A 22980-nucleotide genomic window follows, 5' to 3' on the forward strand; every position below is an offset into this window, starting at 1 on the left:
CCATGCTGCACCGAACCACCAGACACGACATCGGTCAACATTCTGGTGGCCGCAACCACGGCGCAGTACGACGACCGCCAATAAGCCGGGGTGCACGATGCTATCGACAGCCAACTTCATCATCATCCCGTATCAAGCGGCCACAGAATGACACATCGACACGACGCCAGCAACAAAGGCCGCGTCCGCGCCGCACCTCAGGTCTCAGCACCGTTGTAACCACGCGCCCGCAACTGCAACGACTTCTAGGCTGAAATATTCGCTTATGAGGGCCGGCATGGCTAAATGAGCCTCAGTCTCCTGTCCCACACAACATGTAATCCGCAAGCGCCCTATCAACACCGAACATCTAACCTCATCAATAATCCCGCATCACTAATACGCTACATTCACCACATTAAAATATACATCACTAGCACGCAACATTCACCACACACACCTCGACATCATCTGCAATCCACATCACACACCAACTGCGTTACTACTGCATTTTACACCACAACAAAAAAGGGCAAAAGAGACGAAAAAACGAGGTATTCACTTCTTTTTGCGACACGCTGTGGAAAGCCGTGTTCAGCTCGTCCTGGGTTCCAACTTTTACATATTTGCGAACATCTACCTTTTTAAACTATAAAAAAATTTCGTATTAAAAGTTCTTGCGGAAACAACAAAATTTTGAATAAAAGTAAAAAAAAATGTGTATAAAAGTCTTGCGGAATTGTGTGTTCCTTATTTTATATTACTTTCCGAACGGTGAGTGCTTGGAAATTCCCAGAATATCAACAAGCTGTAAGTGTAATGTTCCCGAAAATTGATAAAACAAAACTTGACGAATATGTTGATGACATTTACTATTTATTATTATTTCACACGTAAAGTCGCGGGCGAACAACACTGAGGGTGCTGGATTTAACTACTTCACAGCAAGATTAACCACTGTTGTGTACCAAAAACTCATTTCACATTTCCTTAATTACAACTATTTTGTATGTCTTTGTAGAATGATTTATATTAAGAACTACCATAAAGAGTTCGGTAACTAAATATCGCATAAAAACTATTTAAGGCTACTATGTTTAACAAACCTATTTTTTCATTTCAGCTTTTCACCGTATTTTCGAATCGAAACTGGCCGAAAGTCATCTATTTCGGTGGAAGTTTATGGTGAGCATGCACTAGCTGAGCTTAAGGACTAAAGGTGGAGTGCACGATTTAAAAGTGGTGATTTTGACTTAAAGGCTAAGATCCTACTGGGAGGCCTTACTCGATAAAGATTGCTACAAACATAAGAAACCCTCACAAAATCTTTGGGAGACACTCAAGCAGACATATCAAAACGTTTAATTCTGTTTGAACGCAATTGAAATAACTCTTTATGTGTTTGAGACTGTTGATGAAGAATGGATCCATAACGGCAACCATAAACGCAAAAATCAAACTTGACCAAACAGCGGAAGTTATATGTTTAAATAACTCAATACTAACAGTTTTAAATTATTTAATTTAAAAAATTATGTGTTGTTAAATTAGCTGACATACATATGTACAAATTGTGTAAATATCAAGAATTAGTAAACTGATGTGTTTAGTATTGTAAATTATACAAAGTATAACAATATAAATTATATATAAACTATATATCAAAAAAAAAAATGTTAGTATAATAAATACCCTACACAAATGTTACCAAAAAATGTATTGTAAGAAAGAAAATTGATTTTGTATTGTATATATGTATAATTGTAAAATTGTATATAATATATATACTATACATATATCATTGGTAATATTTGCAAGCTAAGCCTAAATAATAATTGAAATTTTGAAAAAATAGAAGGGAAAAATATAACTGTTATGTATAAAAATGTAAACTTAAAAAACCATTAAATAAAAAGAAATAATATAAAAATTTCAATTGTTTTATTTACAAGGAAAATTACTGATACAATAGGCGTTGGTGACTAATGAATAACAAAACAAATAATCCATAGCAGGTGGCGCATTGAACGATTCACCAGTTTTCTGTGACCAAATACTGTAACCTATCGGATAATAAATACATTATTTATTGATAACCTATCGGTGACCAGTTGCTTAACTTTTACCCGACTTGTAGCGATATTATGGTCAGAATTTCCCGCAAATGTTATTTGACTTTTGAATAAATTATTAAAATATATTTGTTTTAAGTATATAAGAAAGAGCTTCCTCTTTGGTTATTTACAACACATAAGTTTTTTGAAATATTAATATTTTTGTTAAATTGAGCTTGTGTGTATGTATCTTCTTCCTTACTGGCGTACACAACGCTTACGCGGTTATAGCCGAGTTAGTTAGCAATGTGGCGCTAATTGGAGATTCCAAACGAAGCCAGACCTTTTTCCACATGGTCTTTCCACCGGAGTGGAGGTCTTCCTCTTCCTTTGTTTCCCCCCGCGCGTACTGCGCCGAATACTTTCAGAGCTGGAGTGTTTTCGTCCATTCGGACGACATGACCTAGCCAGCGTAGCCGCTGGCTTTTAATTCACTGAACTATATCAATGTCGTCCAATATCTCATACAGCTCACTGTTCCATCGAATGGGATATTCGCCGTGGCCAACGCGCAAAGGACCATTAATCTTCCGCAGAACCTTTCCCTCGAAAACTCGTAGTGTCGACTCATCAGATGTTGTCACCGTCCATGCCTATGTATATGTCCTGCTATATGGACGGGAATAATGCGAGACTTATAGAGTTTGGTTTTTGTTCGTCGGGAGAGGACTTTACTTCTCAATTGCCAACTAAGTTCGAAGTAGCATCTGTTGGCAAGAGTTATTCTGCGTTGGATTTCGAGGCTGACATTGTTGCTATTAACACTGGTTCCAAGATAGACGAAATTATCTACAACTTCGGAGTTATGACTGTCAACAATGACGTGGGAGTCAAGTCGCGAGTGCGACGACTGTTTGGTTTATACCAGGATATATTTCGTCTAGCCCTCGTTCACTGCCAGACCCATTTTCTGTGCTTCCTTGTCCAGCCTGGAGAAAGCAGAACTAACGGCGCGGGTGTTGAGGCCGATGATATCAATATCATCGGCGTACGTCAGCTGTTATACACTCTTATAGCAGGTGGAACATATATTTGGGCTTAAGACAGGATATCTAACTATTTAAACTGGTGTTTATTATATTACGTATACTTTTCTGTGGAAAGCCCATGAAATACAATAAAAATCTCAAAACTCCTTTCCTGCTATGAAATGCCATACCGTCGGATAAAATCTATAGTACTGTAATAAAATTAATTAGGAGTTGATTACGGCAAGGTTAACTGTTGGCAACAATTACAACAGTTAGAATTGTAAGCCTTAAATACGATGCCAACTAAGCGCATATATTCAAAGTGTTTTGGAGGTCGTTCTTGTTTGTGTTAACTTTTGTCTTCATAGTCATGCTTATTATAATATTGAAACCTAGGTATAGTTTAACTTTGACACACTTCATTTTTGAGTTTATTTCTTATTGTAGGCTATAAAAGCTAACCAAATGCTTCATATTTACATTATATTAGGCAGATAAATTAAACAATGCCCTTACAACCATTATGCTATAATAATAATAATACAAATAATCTGTTAATATAAAATTGTAAGGTGAAGTCAAAACAAATTCATTATTTTTGAAATTTTGATTTTGGTCTATTATATTAAGGATATGGGGGTTAAGAAAGTATTGGTCCGATTCAACCCATTTTTGACATACAGACATACCATTATAAGACCTTAATTTCAGCTATATATGTACATATATCACACATTAAGCGACATTTTCGATCAAATGTCGACTATAGGTTCCGGGGTCTAAATATTCGGTACCTACAGATATTTTGGTCATAAGGTGGCACACACTAAAGACATTACTTGTTAGGGTGGGTCGATTCCGGACTTTTTTCGATTCGGGATTTCTAATAGTGCGGAAAAGTTGCCTTAGTACATCTTCAACCCCAACTCCGGCCTTGAAATTTCGGAAATTCGCCTAAAATCGTGAAATTGTCTACCTAGCGCCTGAAATACGCATCTGGGCAAAATGTATGAAACAAAAGTTATTTGTCACGGCATTTGCTACCGAAATGGTATGTGATCATGGCCGTAGGACTAACCGTTCCCGAGATACGAGCAAAAAGGCGGCGCTCCACAGCGCAAGGTGAAAATCGGCTTGCGGCCACACTTTTTGACGTTGATTTCGCCGAGTGCTATCACTCACATTCAGTCACCTACGCCAAAGGACACGTTCGGATAGGTCTCCACACAAATATTTTTTTCATCGAGTTCCTTCACTCTTGTCGGTGATTTCTCCGAGTTCTATCACTTATATTCATTTCCCTGCGTCAAATCATGGGGCACCCAAACATCAAGGTTTGGTGACTAACTCTCATCTTCTGGGTGATGTCACGAGATGCCACATTCCGGTCTAACTCGTTGTTTTCCATGATTTGATCGGTATTCGTCGTCACAGGTCTTCCGCCGGCTGGCTTATCCATGGTGTCGTTTTCATCCACTCTGAATCGTCGAAACCACTCCTCCGCAGTGTACCATCTCCCAAAACACCATTAGTCTCACGGAACGTTTCTCCAGCGGATTTGCCTTTAACGCAGGAAAACTTTAAAATAGTGCGAATTTCGGCGTTAGTGAACTCCATGTTTACACGTCTATAATTGTTGAACGCAATATCCAAACTAATCATGCATAGCGGTGTTTTGTAGGATGTATAGTGTTGTCAGATACGAGCTCTGTAGCGCTTTATATTTAGCCGCAAAATTCAAAAGACAAAAAGGCGGAACCTAATATTTCGAAAAATATCTTATGTAATCGGCAAAGTCGTATCTTAAATAGCTTTTGGATAGCAGCGTTGTAAAGAGCGACCGCTCGAGGGTACCCTCGAATTGCTGTCATCACAACTCAACGAGAAATTAACCAAATGACTTCAAATTAAAACTGGGTATTATTGAATAAATTTACTATACAACGAATTGTCAATTTGGCATTAAAAAAACTACCGTTTTTTACCTAAACAATTTTTTTTTTCAAAATTACGCCGTTTTGTTAATCTTTGATATTTTTCAAAGATCGTAGGTTATTGTATAGACAAAATCTTTAAGTTTAATAAACTTTTTGATTTTTTTTGTTTCAGCTGCTCGTTCGGTCGGAATCGTGTCTGCAGTTGGGGCACTTTTTTTTGGCACCTCCGAAGACAGCCCATAACTTCGTTATTTTTCAACACTGTTATAAACAAAAAATGTTGAAGTATAGCTTAAAATATACCTTATTATGTTCAAAGAAGTTGGAAGCATTTAATCGAGTAAATCACGAAAATCGCCTAATTTTTTATATATCTCCTTAACTCTGGACGAGACCAACGGTCTGATACACTTAATCGAGACCAATGGTGCTTGGCTAGGCCAAGTGGTGTTTACATACATTTGTATGGAAATACGTGTTGTATTTACGCTCAAATATGTATGTATGTACAATATAGATATATTTTTGAAATTTCTTACCTCTTGATTTGGTTGAAATCAAATTGACTGCCTTGTTCAGGATTGGCGTGGCAATAGCGTTCAAAAAAATTTAACATTTAGAGAAAAATTACATTTTTTCTTAAATTTAAAACGATCTAGCGGCTAAAGTATTTGACCTAGGTGGTTCAAATAAGTTGCACCGGTTAGGTAATTTAAAGAGCTTTCATGAAATGTATAATTCGCCCCCAAGGCCCCACCGGGGGTGTGGCAATAAGCGAAAATGGGTTTTCACCATGTCCCCCCTTTTGTTTCACTACAGTTGGGGGGTATGGGGCCGGGGGGATCAAAACCATTTTGCGAGTTAGTTCACCCCTGGGGCTTTCAGGAAAGTCCTCAAGGTCCCCTCTATCCCTACCAGGGGCGTGGCAATAGCGTTCACAAAAATGTAACATTTTGAGAAAAATTACATTTTTCTTAACCTTTAAAACACTCTAGTGGCTAAAGTAGTTGCTCCATGTTTGCGACGCTATAACTCACGAATGACTTAAAAGAAACGACAACCAATCAAACACGTGTTAGCGCGTGAAATGAGCTTTCCAAAAAGGTATAGCATGACCCGATGCGACGAATAAAACTAGAACTATGCGCTTTCAGCGCCAACTAGCGAAAATACCGCAAGACTTTTTTGACAACCTATTGTTTGATCTAGATAAACATACAAACCAATTTGGACATGTAACGAACATGAAAACAGATAAATCAACCGTTCGAAGTGATAGAAACATACCAAAGTTCATATATTTTCATACAAAATATATGGGGTCTAGCCAAGCACCATTGGTGCACTAAGGTGTAATATTATAATATCCTTTTTTCGTCCTTTTCGATACGATATCCTTGAATTTTTTTTCTGAATTCTACAGACAATAAAATTCAAAGAAGCTACCTGGAAGCGCAAGTCTTTTGCTACACTCTAAATATATTTAAATAGCATTGCCTTTCCAGACCCGAGGGTCTCGATGAGGGTTAAACTTGTTAGAGGGCTTTATATCAGCTTTATATCTTAATTTAGTGCTTGGTTATGGCACTTTATATGTATGTTTTTGGTTAATGGCAATTTGTGGGCGTGGCAGTGGTTCGATTACGCCCAACTACGAATTCGTAACTTTGTTTTGTACTAAGGAAGCCACATACCAAGTTTCATCGAGATATCTCCATTTTTGACACAAGTTACAGCTTGCACGGACGAACGGACGGACGGACAGATAGTCAACCCGATTTCAACTTTTCTCGTCATCCTGATCATTTATATATGTATGTATAACCCTACATCTATCTCGATTAATTTTACCGTAAGGTGAACAAAACTGTAATACTCTGTAGCAACTGGTTCCAAGAGTATAAAAATCCATGTTACTTATATTAGAAACTAAAATTATATGTAATATATATTATATGATAAATAAAAGCATGAGTGTGGGAAATAATAGCAACATCTAAATTAAACAATAAGCTATTGTTTGTTGAGAATGTTTTTACGTGAAATGGAAACATTTAAGATTGTAAGAGTTGAAAAAATCAGTTTTTAAGTTAATTACATCATATTATAGAACATAGAACTTAAGGAAGGACTAAGCTCGGGTGTCACCAAACTATTGCACTCTCGCCATCTGCAAGGAAATATTTTCATTTGTTAAAAACATTATGTAAAAATGCTGTGCATAAATTAATAATTTGTTATTCGATGAAATTGTCAATGGATTACGATCAAAATAATGTACTATCTACACATAATGCTAATCGAAATATTCTAGCTTAATATTGTGGCTAATATCGATTATGTAATAAAGTTCAACCGAGGGGTCAACATTTAATATATTGAGTATATGAGAGAAAAATTTATCAAAAGCGTGGAAATCATTATAGGGGGAGTATGGAGGTTAAACGAAAGGCTAGAACGATTTTAATATATCCTGAACATTGCATATTAAAATTTCCACAAAGTTTGTGATGGCCAGAAGGAAAGTAGAACCCTATTAAAAATTTATATAAATTTTGGGGTGAACAGCACTGAAACCATTTTTTCTGAAGTGTTTTCGAGAAGTCTCGAACAAGAGAAAGCGAACTAAAGAACGAACGAACGCTCAACCGACAGATGTGATGACCGAGATGACGGGAGAAGTATTTTTCTACATAAATTTCTTTCTGAAATATCAAAGCTATTTCTTTTATAAAATTATTGTTTTTAAATCAATATAAACTGAATATTATAGAATATTTTTGTAAATCACAATATTCGCTTTTAATTTGGTTAACAAAAATATAACGTGGAGGATAATTGGAAAGCCGGAGATTGCTGAGATTACAGAAAGGTCTGAGCTGATTGTATGACATTAAACTAAAGTGTATTCGAAAATATTTTTCCACGCAATTTGACACCAAACTATGGTATACCGAAACTATTTATTTCACTCTCTTAATTTCATTACAACTTATTGCAAGTTTATCAACAATTTTTGTATATCCACATCCACAGGCACTAAGGTTTTAAATTGCTATATGGGGCCAAGAAAAGTTATTGTACGAATGTCACATCTGTTTATGAACATGATTTATAACATTTAGGTGCAAAGTTAAAGAATGTTATGCACCAAATTTTCAACATAACCTTTGTTGGAGATGAGCATGGTTATTATTCGATATGAAGCATTTTCAAACGGTACATTAAAGTAGTAAAAAAAAGTTTTCAGTATCTTTGGTAAATATAGCTCTAGTGTTTTACGAGATATCTATACAAAACTGGGCCTGAAAATAATCCCTTTCCACTCATGTGCTAAACTAACCTCTTCGTACCAAGTCGCATACAGCTATCTCAGTATGTTCTCAAATTATCGCTCCAACTTATGGATAGACTTCCAGTATACGACTCGCCGAATTATCCTGATCTCAATTTTTTATCTCAATTAATTTTTGTTGGAACAAACTACCCTTAGGTCAATCATAGTTATATACATATTTTCAAATCAAATTAAAATAAGTAATACGCGTCTTAATAATTTATATATATTATTATTTAGAAAATATTATTGAAATTACCTGTAATTTCTTTATTTTCAAATCAAATCGAATATGAAACCTCTTTTCTTTATAAGTCATCTTGGCATCACCATATCGCTCTATTCCTTCCACGTTATAAACTATTCCGTTGCTTAAAATCAAGCGTGTCTTGTAGGCAACCAAAATAAATGTCTGTAAAAATAATAATGTGAAATGTAGTACTCAATGAAAATGTACATCTAAAATGGTACAAAAACTGCTTGTACGGTTTTGAACTCTTTAATTGAGAATATATTGGATAAATTTGAAAGTAATTTTCCTTTTTTGCAAAAACAAAAAAAATAAAATATGGCACTATCGATTACTTTGGCGTTCGCGTAAAAAAAAGAATTTCGGTATAAATGGGGTATGTGCTGATAGGAGAGCTTCTCTAGAGGAGGAATATTATGAAAAAAATAATGTTGCCAACACTTATATTGCGGACGTGGCACCGCCCACTTTTTGGTGAAAACCCATATCTCGGAAACTGACTGGCCGATTTCGACAAAATTTGGTACGTAACATTTCTATCATAGTTATATATCACAGTATGAATCAGCCCGCAACCACGCCTACTTCCCATATAACACAATTTTAAATTCCACTTGATTCTTTTACTTTCCAGTATACAAATCAAGAAGTAATTAATAAAGCGGGATAAAACTTTGCGCGAATAAAGCCTTTAGTGTATGCCACCTTATAACCAAAAGTCTTTCGAATCCAATAAAAACTGTACACGCCCGTAGGTACCGAATATTTGGACCCCGGTACTTATAGTTGACTTTTGATCGAAAACATTGGTCAATGTGTAAGATATACATATAATTGAAATTAAAGGATAATTCTTTTCTGATAATGGTATGTCTGTTTGTCAACAATTGGTTGAATCGGACCAAGCCTTTTGAATGGCCTCTACGTCTGCATAACACTTTCCTTTCATGGGCAAATTCATTTTTCCGAAAAGGAAAAAGTCGCCCGGTGCCAATTCAGATGAATACGGGGAGTGGTTAATGGTTAAAATGTGATTTTTGGTCAAATAATCGGTCACAAGTGTCGATCGAATGTTGGATTCTGAGCAATTTTTGGTCGTCAGTCAATTTGTGCGGAAGCGCAAATATTCGGTCAAAATGCGATAAATCGATATTTTGAAAATGTTTAGTTCCATTTCCATGAATTTCAATGATCAAAATAGATGATATTATTTACGACTTCGAAGTTATGACTGTCAACTTTAACGTGGGAGCCAAGTCGCGAGAGCGATGACTGTTTGTTTGATGTCAGGCGACATTTCGTCTTGCCCTCGTTCACCACCAAACCCATTTGCTTCGCTTCTTTATCCATTCTGGAGAAAGCTGAACTAACGGCGCGGTTGTTAAGGCCAATAATATCAATATCATCGGCGTACGCCGGCAGCTGTACACTCTTACAAATGATTGTACCTGCTCTGCAGCTCAAATTATTTTCTCCAGTAGTAGATTAAAGAAGTCGAACGATAGGGAGTACCTTATTCGAATCGAACTGTTCGGAGAGGTCTTCTCCGATCTTGAAGGAGCTTTTGGTATTGCTTAACTTTTTCAAGATTTCACGCGTTTTTGATTTTCCATCAAACAAACAGTCGTCGTTTTCGCGACTTGGCTCCTACGTCACTGTTGACAGTCATAAATTCGAAGTCGTAGATAATTTCGTCTATCTTGTAAACAGCATTAATACCAACAGCAACGTCAGGCTCGGAATCCAATGCAAAATAACTATCGTCAACAGGCGCTTCTTTAGACTGAATAGGCAATTGCGAAGTAAAGTCCTCTCTCGACGAACAAAGATCAAATTTTACAAGTCTCTCATCATCTCCGTCAAGCGCAGAGGCATGGACGATGACAACATCCGTAGAGTTGGCGTTACGATTTTTCGAAGGAAAAGTTCTGCGGCAGATTTATGATCGACCGAATAGTCGATTGAATAGTGAGCTATATTTTTTATATGAAGCTGGTTAAAGAAATTAAAACAAGAGATAAAACGATGCATAGTTAGTGTAAATAAGATTAAAAAAACGTTATACATCGGTTCGTCATATCGGCTAGTAAGGAATATTGAAATCATTGTAAAATTGTGTTACGGAAAAGTTTTTCTATTACCATAATATTTCAAATATACGTATATTTCCGTGGACCTTCGTCACATTCTGCTAGAGTATCTAGTGTTGAACTTGAACAACACTACACTAGATAGAGAAGCCATTCTCTACTTGCTTCAGATGAAATTATTTAAAATTATACATACCAAAGAAATTGTCTCTGTTATATCCGGTAGATTTAAATGTTCGATCTTTATATTATGCAAATGATTTAAAATCATTGGGATTACCACATCCACCTCTGCGTTAATGTTTGTCCATCGAGGATTAACTTTTACCTCGTCCTCTTCATTCGATTGAGACAATTCAAGAGAAAGTTTGGAGGAATTTATATGACTTTGTCTGCGCAGGAAAAGAAAAAGAGAATTCAAAGAAATTATGTTTTTAAGTATTACCCGTATTCTTTCACTATTATACTTTCGCATTTTTTTATTATAGACACGTATTCTTTCACTATTATAGTTTAAAATTTCACTGTATATATTAGTTTCCTTCTAACAACAATTGCATCTAACACGTAAAATATGCATTCCTTGATACTCTGAGAGTGATAGAGATGTATGAAATCAGATTACTAAAACTTAGACTAAATCACAAATTCAACTATAATACAAAATTTCAATTAAAAACAGAAGATCACAAAGAGAAGAGGCACTTGTGGTTTCAGCATTTTGAAAAATAGATTCTTCCAGACACTAGAAATTTCTTAATTCGGATCTTCTACCCCAATTTAACTAAAAAAAACCTTATGTTGAAACTAAGTTTTGATCTCGTAGGGAGGTGGTCGAGTACGAGTTTTATAAACATGTAAAGTAAAAATACATTCTGACAAAGAGAACCCTGAAATTGTAAATAAAACGCAAAATATTTAATTGTTCATCAATATTTGTTTTGACGCCTTCAAAGTAATCCTCACCAAATGTAATACACTTATGACAACCATTTTTTCCAGTCCTCGATACACTTTTCCTAAGCACTTTTTGGGGTGGCCTTCAGCTCCTTCAGCGAATTTTGTTTTATCTCTTCGGTCGACTAAGAACGGGCTTCACGGAGCGACAATTGCAGTTTGGGGAACAAGAAAAAATCACACGCAGCCAAATTTGATGAATACGGTGGCTGATAGATGGTAGTCATTGCCTTTTTTGACTTTAAACGCGTTTCATACCCAAAATATCCACCAAAATCATTTAAACGGACTCGGGAGATATGTGGAGCTCTCTTGCCATCTCTCTAACACTTGCCTGAAGATTTCGGCTGTCTTTGAGGGCTTTGTACCAACCGTAGGCTTGTGTTTTTGATAAAACTGAATCACTGTAAGTCTTTTCCAAAAGTCCCAACTATTCCGCACACGAAATTCGGTTAGAATTATAAAATTTGACAAAAATTCTTTGTTCGACATTTTTATTCATTATAAAAATCGCAACGCACTACTGAGGTGTACCGACATAAGCAGCTGCTGTAAACAACCTGTTTGATCAACAGATCGCGCTCATATTTGGGATTAAAGATAGTCCTACCAAACTACATAATAAATTTTTTTGTAAATATCTTTTACTCGGGAAATTTAAATACAATTTCCGGGTGCTTTTTTGTACGAATTTATATGCGCAACAGTGACTCGTTACTTGTTTCTGGAAGGAACTTCGCTCAGTGAAATTAAAGAACTCTTGAATTCTGTACACGACGATCCCAGCCATTGAAGCGACCATTCACGAGTTTCAACGTAGTCCAGGCACTTAGAAGTCGTGTTTGCTCAATCCAGATAACAAGTTTATGTGTAGTTTTGTAATTGTAGATGAAATATTGTTCCACAGTGGACTTCACCCAACGAATCTGTTACGAAGGAGCCGAAGACTAACAGTCAACTCGTGCGCCTCCGTTTCTCAAACTTTGCGAGGCATTGCAATTAGTTGCAGAAAACATTTGTCACTGTCACGGAAGCATTTGTAGAGAATGATCTCAAAGACGCTGTTGGGTAGCGATTCTTATAACTTTCCAATATAATGTAAGTAAATTGATGATCAAGCATTTTTAATACTTTTAACTAATTCATTTTTAGAGGAATACGGTTTAATGTGCTGCGATGCAAGTTGTAATCGAATTTCTTTTGCTTAAGTGACTTCATATTAAATTCTAATAGTTTTAAATATGAAGCATTCCTTAGCGACCTACGGATAGTCGATAAGCTCACTTTAACACCAGAATTTACCCAAATCTTGACGGCCGATTCATGAGAACTGGATGCTTTTCCCTGACATTGTTGGTGGTGTTAATACTGGTTCCTAAATAGACAAAATTATCTACAACTTCAAAGTTATGACTGTCAACAGTAGCGTGAGTGCCAAGTCGCGAGTGCGACGACTGTTTGTTTGATGACAGCAGATATTTCGTTTTGCCCTCGTTCACTGCCAGACCCATTTTCTGTGCTTCCTTGTCCGGCCTGGAGAAAGCAGAACTAACAACGCGGGTGTTGAGGCCGATGATATCAATATCATCGGCATACGCCAGCAGCTGTACACTTTTATAGAAGATGGTATCTTCTCTATTTAGTTCTGCAGCTCGAACTATTTTCTCCAGAAGCAGGTTGAAGAAGTCGCACGATAGGGAGTCGCCTTGCCTGAAACCTCGTTTGGTATCGGACGGCTAGGAGAGATCCTTCCCGATCCTGACAGAGCTTTTGGTGTTACTCAACGTCAGTTAACACAGCCGTATAAGCTTTGCGGGAATACCAAATTCAGACATCGCGGCATAAAGGCAGCTCCTTTTCGTGTTGTCGAAAGCAGCTTTGAAATCGACGAAGAGGTGGTGTGTGTCGTTTCTCCTTTCACGGGTCTTTTCCAAGATTTGGCGTATGGTGAATATCTGGACGGTTGTTTATTTCCCAGGTCTAAAACCACACTCATAAGGTCCAATCAGTTTGTTGATGGTGGGCTTTAATCTTTCACACAATACGCTCGATAGAACCTTATATGCGATGTTGAGGAGGCTAATGCCACGGTAGTTGGCGCAGATTGTGGGGTCACCTTTTTATGGATTGGGCATAGCACACTTAAATTCCAATCGTTGGGCATGCTTTCGTCCGACCATATTTTACAAAGAAGCATGTTCCGTATCAGTTCTTCGCCGCCGTGTTTGAATAGCTCGGCCGGCAATCTATCGGCCCCCGCCGCTTTGTTGTTCTTCAGACGGGCAATTGCAATTCGAACTTCTTCATGGTCGGGCAATGGAACGTCTGCTCCCATCACCTTTGGGGGCTCTACAAGAGTATGTTCAGGTCTTGAAACCTTCTGTAAGCCGCCTCATTTTTTCGTAGAATTTTCGAGCATTACCCCTGTCGGCCAGCTTATCAAGCTCTTCGTACTCACGCATTTCAGCCTCTTTCTTTTTCTGTCTGCAAATGCGTCTCGCTTCCCTCTTCTACTCTCGGTATCTATCCCATCCCGCACGTGTTGTGGTCGATCGTAACGTTGCGAGGTAGGCAGCCTGTTTTCTCTCCGCTGTGACACCGCACTCCTCGTCGTACCAGCTGTTCTTTTGCACTTTCCGAAAACCAATGGTTTCGGTTGCAGGTGTACGTAAGGAGTATGAAATGCCGTCCCACAGTTCCCTTATACCGAGTTGTTAACGAGTGCTCTCAGAGAGCAGGAGTGCAAGCCGAGTAGAAAATCGATCGACTGTCTGTTGTGATTCCAGCTTCTCGACTTCGAACCTTCCTTGTGTTTGTTGACGTGCGTTTTTTGCTGCACAGAGCCGGGTGCGAATCTTGGCTGTAACAAGATAGTGGTCAGAGTCGATGTTAGGACCTCGGAGCGTACGCACGTCTAGAACACTGGAGACGTGTCTTCCGTCTATCACAACATGATCGATCTGGTTGGTAATTTTTCGATCGGGAGACACCCAGTTAGCTTGATATATCTTCTTATGCTGGAATCTAGTACTACAGATAACCATATTTCGGGCTCCGGCGAAGTCAATCAGCCTCAACCCATTTGGGGATGTTTTGTCGTGGAGGCTGAATTTACCGACCGTAGTGCCAAATATATCTTCTTTGCCACCCTGGCGTTAAAGTCGCCAAGCACGATTTTGACAGCGTGGCGGGGGCAGCACTCATAGAAGGGGCTCAAAGCGCTCATAGAAGGCAACTTTGGTCACATCGTCCTTCTCCTCCGTCGGGGCGTGGGCGCAAATCAGCGATATGTTGAAGAACCTCGATTTGATGCGAATTGTGGCTAGACGTTCATTCACCGGAGTGAATGATAGTACTCGGCGACGGAGTGATGTCGGCCTTTATTTTCGCGAGGACATCAACCAGCTGGGCAGCGGCACTTAATATCGTAGTCCTTATTTCGTTTGCCATGGTTGTCATCAAAAGGGGGGTCTCTCATCCGAAGCTGGTTATAACTATTCACTGGGGGTGTTTTTTACGTGGAGGGTCCCAAACCCAGCGCACAACCCTATGTAGGGGATGTTTCGCCTTCGAGCGGATGTTCTTAGGCTACCCAGAGGATACTTGGTCAAAGACCGGAAGTAGTGAGCTGCTTGAGCCTTGTGTAGAAGAATCGTTTCTGGCCACTCCCAAGTGAATGGCGATCAGGGACTTTCCTCACTTGCGTGAACTTCTACACATGACTCCATCCTCCACCACCTAGTTCTATTAAATTACGACACGTTTATTTGTTATAAAATGAATAAATTTTGGGGTTTTTTTCTACCCATTTCAAGATATGTAGATTTCACATTAAATATAGCGTACCAAAATAAGTTTTTTTTTACACAAATAAAAAACCATACATTAATCCTGTTCAAAATATCTGGAACTTTTTGGAAAATCGTATTCGAAAATATCGAATTTCATCAAAATAAGGCCAAAAAGCTGGATCATGGACTTAGTGGGTCAAAATATCCGGAAATAATACTAGAAATGGAGTGGGGAGCATACATCAATGTCTAAGGACAATAATAGCATCAAATTGTAGGCCAAAATCCGCTAAAACTATTGTAATTACTTTTGATTTATGTATATAAATAATCATTAGTGTACGTAAACTTTTTTGATATAAATTATGCCCATTTTAAGCTTTAGCATTAATTTTTTTTATTTGTGTAAAAGAAAAAAATATTTTGATAAGCAAATATTTTGATTTGCATTAGCGGGCTTAGTTTACATTTACTTGCGCATTTCACCCATGTTATTGCAAATTTTTAATGAGAATTGCAGTAGCAAGGGTAACCTGTGGGCTGAAAATGTAAACATCTTCTAGACCTCAACTCCGCCCACTCCCCTTATAACGCTGCTGTTAAAAACTACTAAAAGTATTCAGCGATAAATAAATAACTAAATATTCCAGACACCTCAAATTCTACCCTCGTGATGGTATGAGTGAACTTTTTATGAGCTGGTGTAAAAATTGAAAGATGGGCGTGGCCAGCCCCCTTTTTAATGAAATCACATACATATCTCGAGACCCGCCCAACGATTTGAATCAAATTTGCTACGTGATATTCTATATTATAGCGTGAAAATTGACTAAAGCCATGCTTACTTTTCACATAACACAGTTTTAAATTCCATCGGAAACATTCACTTTCCAGTATAGGATAAGACTTTGCACGAATAGTGCCTTTAAGATATGCCATCTTATCACTAGAAATTTCTTTAGGTACTGAGACCCAGAGGTTATAGTTGACTTGTTACCGAAAATATCGGTCAATGTGTGAGATATTTACTGTAAATTCAAAGAGATCCCTTCCTGATAGTAGTATGCCTGTGTGTTAAAAAATGGGTTTACTCGGGTCAATAATTTCCTTAGGTCCCATATACCTATTATAGAGATTTTCGAACTTTGGTGTGACTTTATGTCGCATATATGAGCCAATATGTGGGTTATTTTAATAAAATTGAGAGAGTGTGTTTTTCTTATAACGGTGCACCTTTGTGCTTAGAGTTGCAAGAGTATAAAATGTTCGGTTATACCCAAACTTAGCTCTTCCTTACTTATTTATAATATGCTTGACATCATTGGTTTGGCTTCTTATATTATATACACGTATTTACGAAGAAGGAACTAACTAACGAAGAGATTTTATATTAGAATTAAGAATCCCCCATATGGATAGAAGTGCACTAAATCTCAGGATATGTGGCAGACCTTCAATCAAATTAGCAATGCAAAATTTAAGTTAGTGCAATTTGTTAAGCTCAGACAAACATGCGACTTTGAACTAAAATGTACCATATAATAATTATACTTGTATCTCTTTAAGGGATCCACTTCCAAAACAACAAAAAGGAGCGCTGCTTCTAAAGCCGTGAGCTCGCAATATCGTCCATTGTGCATCAATGTACCAAACTTGATAAATTTGAAAGAAAAACAGATTTACCTGTAACATTTGCAAAGATGCAGTGTGTCTAATCCACGGAGCGAAAGAAAATCGTACACTTGTAACGTCTATCTGCTCATAGCAACATCATTTTTAAAAACAGTTTTTATATTTTAAGTTTTATATATGATTTTTATGGTAATTAGTTAATATTTAAGACAAAAATTTTACAAATAAATTTCCTTGAGGGCCAATCAACCACTTTTTAATAATACTACTTTCAAAAATGATTAAATACATCATTTTCACCTTCAACATTTACGCTTAACACATTTTCCCACAGACGAAGGAATAAAAAACTTATAACAACGATAAACGCAAATCAAATTTCATACGCTTACCTGTTGACGTAAAAATAAGCACATTTTTCGACAGAAAAAAGCAAAAAGCATATAACGGCACATTGTTACGGCATGTTTTCTTTACCTATGATTGTTCATACAAATATGAGAAGAACAGAAATCAATAAAGTAGCTGCAGGTTAATAAACAAAAAAATCAGAAGCAATCGTGTTAGGCTGATGAAGGTGTTCTAACCTGGAGCTGTAGAAGTAGACAAAAGTAGGAACTCTATATAATTAAGATAATTTAAATAGTATAACATGTACATATGTATGTAGGATCAGGAAGAGTTTTTCCCAACCGCGTTAGTTCAACGAAACAACAATAATTTAAATGAGAAATTGGGCTGTGTAATTAAATTGGAAGAGGAAGTAGAAAATAGAAAACTTGTCACCTTGGTGGTCAGCAATAGACTATATTATTTAATGTAAATAAAATGTAATTAGGTAGAATTATTAGGCTTATGCTAATATTTTCGAAGGATGTCCATATGCTTGCACATGCGAAAGAGTCACACAAAAGGAGTGACAAAAACTCTCGCTGTTATGTTGTTGCGAATATATGTAGACATGCATACGTGTGTATATACAAATGAGTCATGTGAGAGCATTATGCACGTACAATTTTTAATACTTTTGTATAGTTTGTTAGTACAATTGAGTCTGTGCTCTTATATATGACTAACTAAACTTAAAATAACTTAATAACTACTTAATAGGGTGTAACGTTATGTGACCCAACATCCCGGCCCCATTGAAAGGACTTTCAAATAGGTAAAACTGCAATTTTGTGGATTGGGCGACGAATTACACCCTTTGAAGTTCGCACATCAACCACTCTGATTCGTGCATCCTTTCCTGGGATAGCATCTATGACACGACCAATTAGCCATCGTTGCGGCGGTACATGTCCTCATGGATAAGAACCATTGCGTTCTTACCAACATTTCCATGGTCAGTGTTCCATTTTGTTCTTGCTTGCAGATCGCTTATATAGTCGTGTAACCATCGTTTCCAAAATATTTGTTTTACGGCCGTTATTTGAATCTAACCGTTGAGTTGATTGACGTTGTCAGCTACTGCTCGCTCCGGAAGACTCTTTAGCGCACTACAAGTTAAGAAGTGACCTGGAGTCAAAGCTTCGTAGTCGCTGGGGTCAGACGAAAGTGGTGATAGAGGCCGAAAATTTAGAACTGCTTCTATTTCTACCAAGGCTGTAGTGAGTTCCTCGTATTTTAACTTGGTATTCATAACGCTACGATTCAAATGCCCCTTGGCTGATTTGTCTGCGGCCTCCCAAATGCCACCAAAATGAGGTGCCCTAGGAGGGATAAAATGAAAATTGATAAATTGATTAGCGCAATAATTTGTGATGACATCTTTGGTTTTCTTCTTGAAAAGAAAGGCTTTCAGTTCTGAAAGTTTGCTGCAAGCTTCGACGAAATTAGTTGCATTATCAGAATAAATATCTGATAGAAGACCTCTTCTTCCAATCATTCGTTTGAGTGATGCCAAAAATTCATCCGTAGACAAGTCAGAAACGACTTCGAAGTGGACAGCCTTTGTCGCGAAGCAAACAAATATGGCAACATAAGCTTTGTAGGGTATTTTGCTCTTGATGCGAAGATAGATATTGTCAGGTACACAGAAATCGACGCCGCAACGAGAGAATGGGCGTGTTGGTGTTAACAGCCCAACAGGAAGATTACCCATCATAAGTTGAAGCAATTTCGGTTTGTAACACACACAATGAATACATGATCGGACAATAAGTCTAGTGAGATCACGAGCATTAACGATCCAGAATTGTAAACGAATTAAAGCCAGTTTTTAATATGTAGATATCGGACATATCGCGTAACAAATCCACATTTGCTTGGTAGTAGAATAAGATGTTTCTGGCTTTCTGGAAGTCTTCCTCCAACCCTCAGTAGTTCAAATCCTTGAGTTGTTTCCAAGAACGGATTCAAATTTCGTAGTATGCCATTTGACATTTTATCTCGCTGCAACAATCGAATGTCTGCAGCGTAATGCTGTTGTTGAACGTTCCAAACAATTCATAGCAAAGCGCGATGTAGTTCATCAGGAGTAAGTGGTCCATCCACCATTTTCGTGTTATCATTTTTAAGTCTAGTGTAAAAACGTAGCATCCATGAGACAATCCGCACTTCACGACTATGAGTACTGTACCTGTCAAGCGTTTCAAGAAGATAATTATTGCTTATAATTATGTTAAATACTGATTTACGCATTTCTGCATTAACAATTTCCATGTCAACGTCGTTACTTTTTCCATTAGGCCATTTTCTTTCATCTTCGTATAGAAACTCAGATCCATTAAATTGAAGTTGTGAGTTCTAATGGTGTGCTTCCTCTGGAAACAATGTCTGCTGGATTGCTTTTCGTTGGCACATGTCTCCAACAAGCACCCACAGTCAAATCCTGAATATCCGATACTCTATTCCCAACAAAGGTTGAAAGTGTACTTGAGTGCATTTGAAGCCGATGAAGAACAATTTGCGAATCTGGGAGTGACTGTCCTTTAGTTGGTGCCACTCGTGATTTTGCCGTAAATAGGCGAACGCTAACATTACCAAAATTGTCAACTATGCGTGTGTATATTCCGCAGCCGTAAGCACGTATCGAAGATTCACAAAATCCATGTATTTGTAAAGACTTCATGTTAGCAGATAAACAATACCTTGGAATACTAACAGAAGGTAAATCCGAGAGATTGTTGACAAATGTTTGTCATGCCGAAGCGATGTTTTGTGGGACCGATTCATCCCATTCTATTTTCAGCAACCACAGCTCCTGAAGTAGAATTATAGCGGTAACGATTACTGGTGCTAGTAGTCCTAGCGGGTCAAAGAGCGATGAGGCGATGGATAGTATTGTCCTTTTAGTGGTGGTTCCATTTATTGGCTGCTTTGGTATGATTGAGAACATAAAATGATCTTTAATTTGATCCCATTTAAGGCCAAGAGCACTAGTGACAGAAGTTTCAAGATTTAAATCCTTGTCAGTGTGTTCGACTCTGAAACCTTGGTGGTTGGAATGCCATTTTGACAGCTCAAATCCACCTAATTTCATCAACTCTGTTACTTCATGTTTTATCCTTGATAGCTCCGCAAGTTAGTCAGCTCCACACAGAAGATCGTCGACGTAGAATGATGACTTAACGACATCTGACGCAACGACAAATATCGACACATACTGATCCGCGAGGTAGTGTAGACTACGCACAGCAAGATAGGGTGCGGCTTCCATTCCGTAGGTGACAGTTTTGAGCTGAAATGTCTGAATATTCTTTTGAGGCGAACTCCTTTACAAAATGTGTTGGAACCTTCGATGTTTCTCATTGATGAGTATATACATTTTAACGATATCTGCAGCGAAGCGATGTAAACGAAAACGAAGCAAGGTGATTACAAGCTCGCTTTGAATTGTAGGTCCAACCATTTGAATGCCGTTTATCGATTTTTGCGTATTTGTTCGACAAGATGCATCAAATACAACTCTCAATTGCGTTGTAGGGCTATTTGGTTTCAAAACGCAGTGATGAGGGATATAGTAGTGAGGTTCCTCCAATTTTGGATTGGGCAGTGCTTCCATGTGGCCTAGACTCTCATATTCATCCATGAAGGCTACGTATTCTTTCTTGAGCATAGGGGACTGTTGCAATCGGCGTTCTAGCGCATTAAATCGTCGCAAAGCTGTATTATAAGATTCACCCAAACAAGAAGGGTCATCTTTGAACTGTATATTCACTATGATCCTGCCGTTGGGACTCCGAGAAACGGTGTCATTATATAACCTTTCGCAGCTGTGCTGTTCAAGTGTCCACACATTCGGCTTTGTTGCAATATTTTCAATTTGCCACAGTTTTTCCAATTTTAAATCTATAGACTCCTCACAAGCAAATAAGCATTTGGCATTAAGCGCGTTAGTGTTTGCTCGATATCGTCCCGAAACGACCCATCCTAATAACGTTTTCTGTAAAATCGGAAGATTATTACAATGTTTAATTTGTCCTACATAAGGTAAACTGAAGAAGCTCTCTGTCCCCAAGAGTAAATCAATTTTCCTCGGTTTATTAAATTGATAATCAGCGAGTACAATGTTTGGAGGAATATGTCAAATAGATGTATTTATCTCGGGTCTGGATGATGTGCGAAGTAATGCAAAAATCGAGAGGTATCTCCAAGCTTGTTGCTTGCGACTTAATATTTGTAGAAGTTTTATACTTGATATTGGTAGAGGACTTACCAATACTTTCAATCTCTATGTTGTGTTTGCTACGTGGAAGCATCAGTTTTTGTGAAAATTCTTCAGTTATGAAATTAATTTGTGAGCAAGAATCCAGCAAAGCTCGGCCAAGATGATAGTTTCTGGAAACGTCGCGCACTAGAACCTCTGCTGTGGCGAGGATGATGTTGTCAAACGATGACGAATTGCCTTTACGTAAAAGTTTTGCTTTATGCGTGTTGGTAGTGCTTTGGTGTACAAATCCAACGGTGTGAGCGTTATCAAATGAGTCGAAGTATTGGCAATGTCTCTCTAAAATGTGGGTGCAATTTTCCCAGCTCGGCAAAGTTTTAAAGTCCAGAGACTCCTTCCATTTGCGATTGGTTTCTTCATCTGCCTTCTGTAAAACTAAAAATATAAGCATAGCTTGTGAAATTTGGCTTTCAGTTCCCAATGACAATAACGAGCCGTAAATTGCAGATGCCTTATCAATTAAACTTCTCAACTGACCAACATTAAGCTTAGAAATAGACGAAAGCTCAAACAAAGAGGAAATATTTTCTAAAAATATGAGAGTTGGGTTGTCATATCGAGTTTTGAGTCTCTCCAATGCCTTCAAATAGTTTTCATTGGAAACTTGAAAAGCGTCAATAGTTTCTAATGCCAGTCCATTGAGACAGTTGCGTAGATTATTAAATTTCTCTATGTTAAATAAGCTATATTCTCGATCAATAATTTGCTGAAAGGAAGTTATGAAGTTTTGATATTCAGAGTACTTGCCGTTGAATGTAGGAAGTTTGAGTTTGGGCAGCTTCGATCCTGCCTGCATTACGCAAGTGGTGTCTGAGAGTGTGGTGTTGGAATCCTCGGTAACTTGAGACTGAATTATTAACTTTGTGATTATATACAGCTCTTCAAGATCCATGCGACCGCAATCCTCAGGATCTATCCTTTCAATTTCCGTCTGTGTAGACAACACATTTTTGAAATAAGATTCCAGAATACCAAATCGGCATTTGTATTCGGCTGCTGAAAGTATTTTAGCACCTGGCCGTAGACTGGCCTCGACAATGTTTTTTATGTTAATAATTTTCTTAATATTATCCCGTTGTTGTTTGAGCTCTTCCAAAGACATGTTTAAAATTTGAGTATAATATAAATAGTTTTATACTTGCGATTAGATTGCTTTGAATCCAGAATCCCGTTCGAATTGTTCGTTGGATATAAACGAATGTTGGGAGCTGCAGCGAAATGCGAGTAAGCGATAGCGATGGTGTGACCAA

At 37.7% G+C, this 22980-nt stretch overlaps 1 protein-coding gene across 2 annotated transcripts in view; it reads right to left on the minus strand.

Moving 5' to 3' along the window:
* The window catches only part of LOC126764145 (uncharacterized), a 147365-nt gene that overhangs the window by 51096 nt on the left and 73289 nt on the right, over nt 1–22980 (minus strand). Inside the window, exons 2-3 of one of the 2 annotated variants that reach the window (XM_050481943.1) lie at nt 10875–11070; nt 8598–8750 (exon numbers count right to left, since the gene is read on the minus strand). In XM_050481943.1, the coding sequence (XP_050337900.1) occupies nt 8598–8750; nt 10875–11070 (349 nt within the window). The remainder of the gene's footprint in view (nt 1–8597; nt 8751–10874; nt 11071–22980) is intronic. The other variant, XM_050481944.1, reaches the window with a different exon arrangement.

The sequence above is a fragment of the Bactrocera neohumeralis genome, unplaced genomic scaffold (genome assembly GCF_024586455.1).
Source record: "Bactrocera neohumeralis isolate Rockhampton unplaced genomic scaffold, APGP_CSIRO_Bneo_wtdbg2-racon-allhic-juicebox.fasta_v2 cluster09, whole genome shotgun sequence".
NCBI lineage: Eukaryota > Metazoa > Arthropoda > Insecta > Diptera > Tephritidae > Bactrocera > Bactrocera neohumeralis.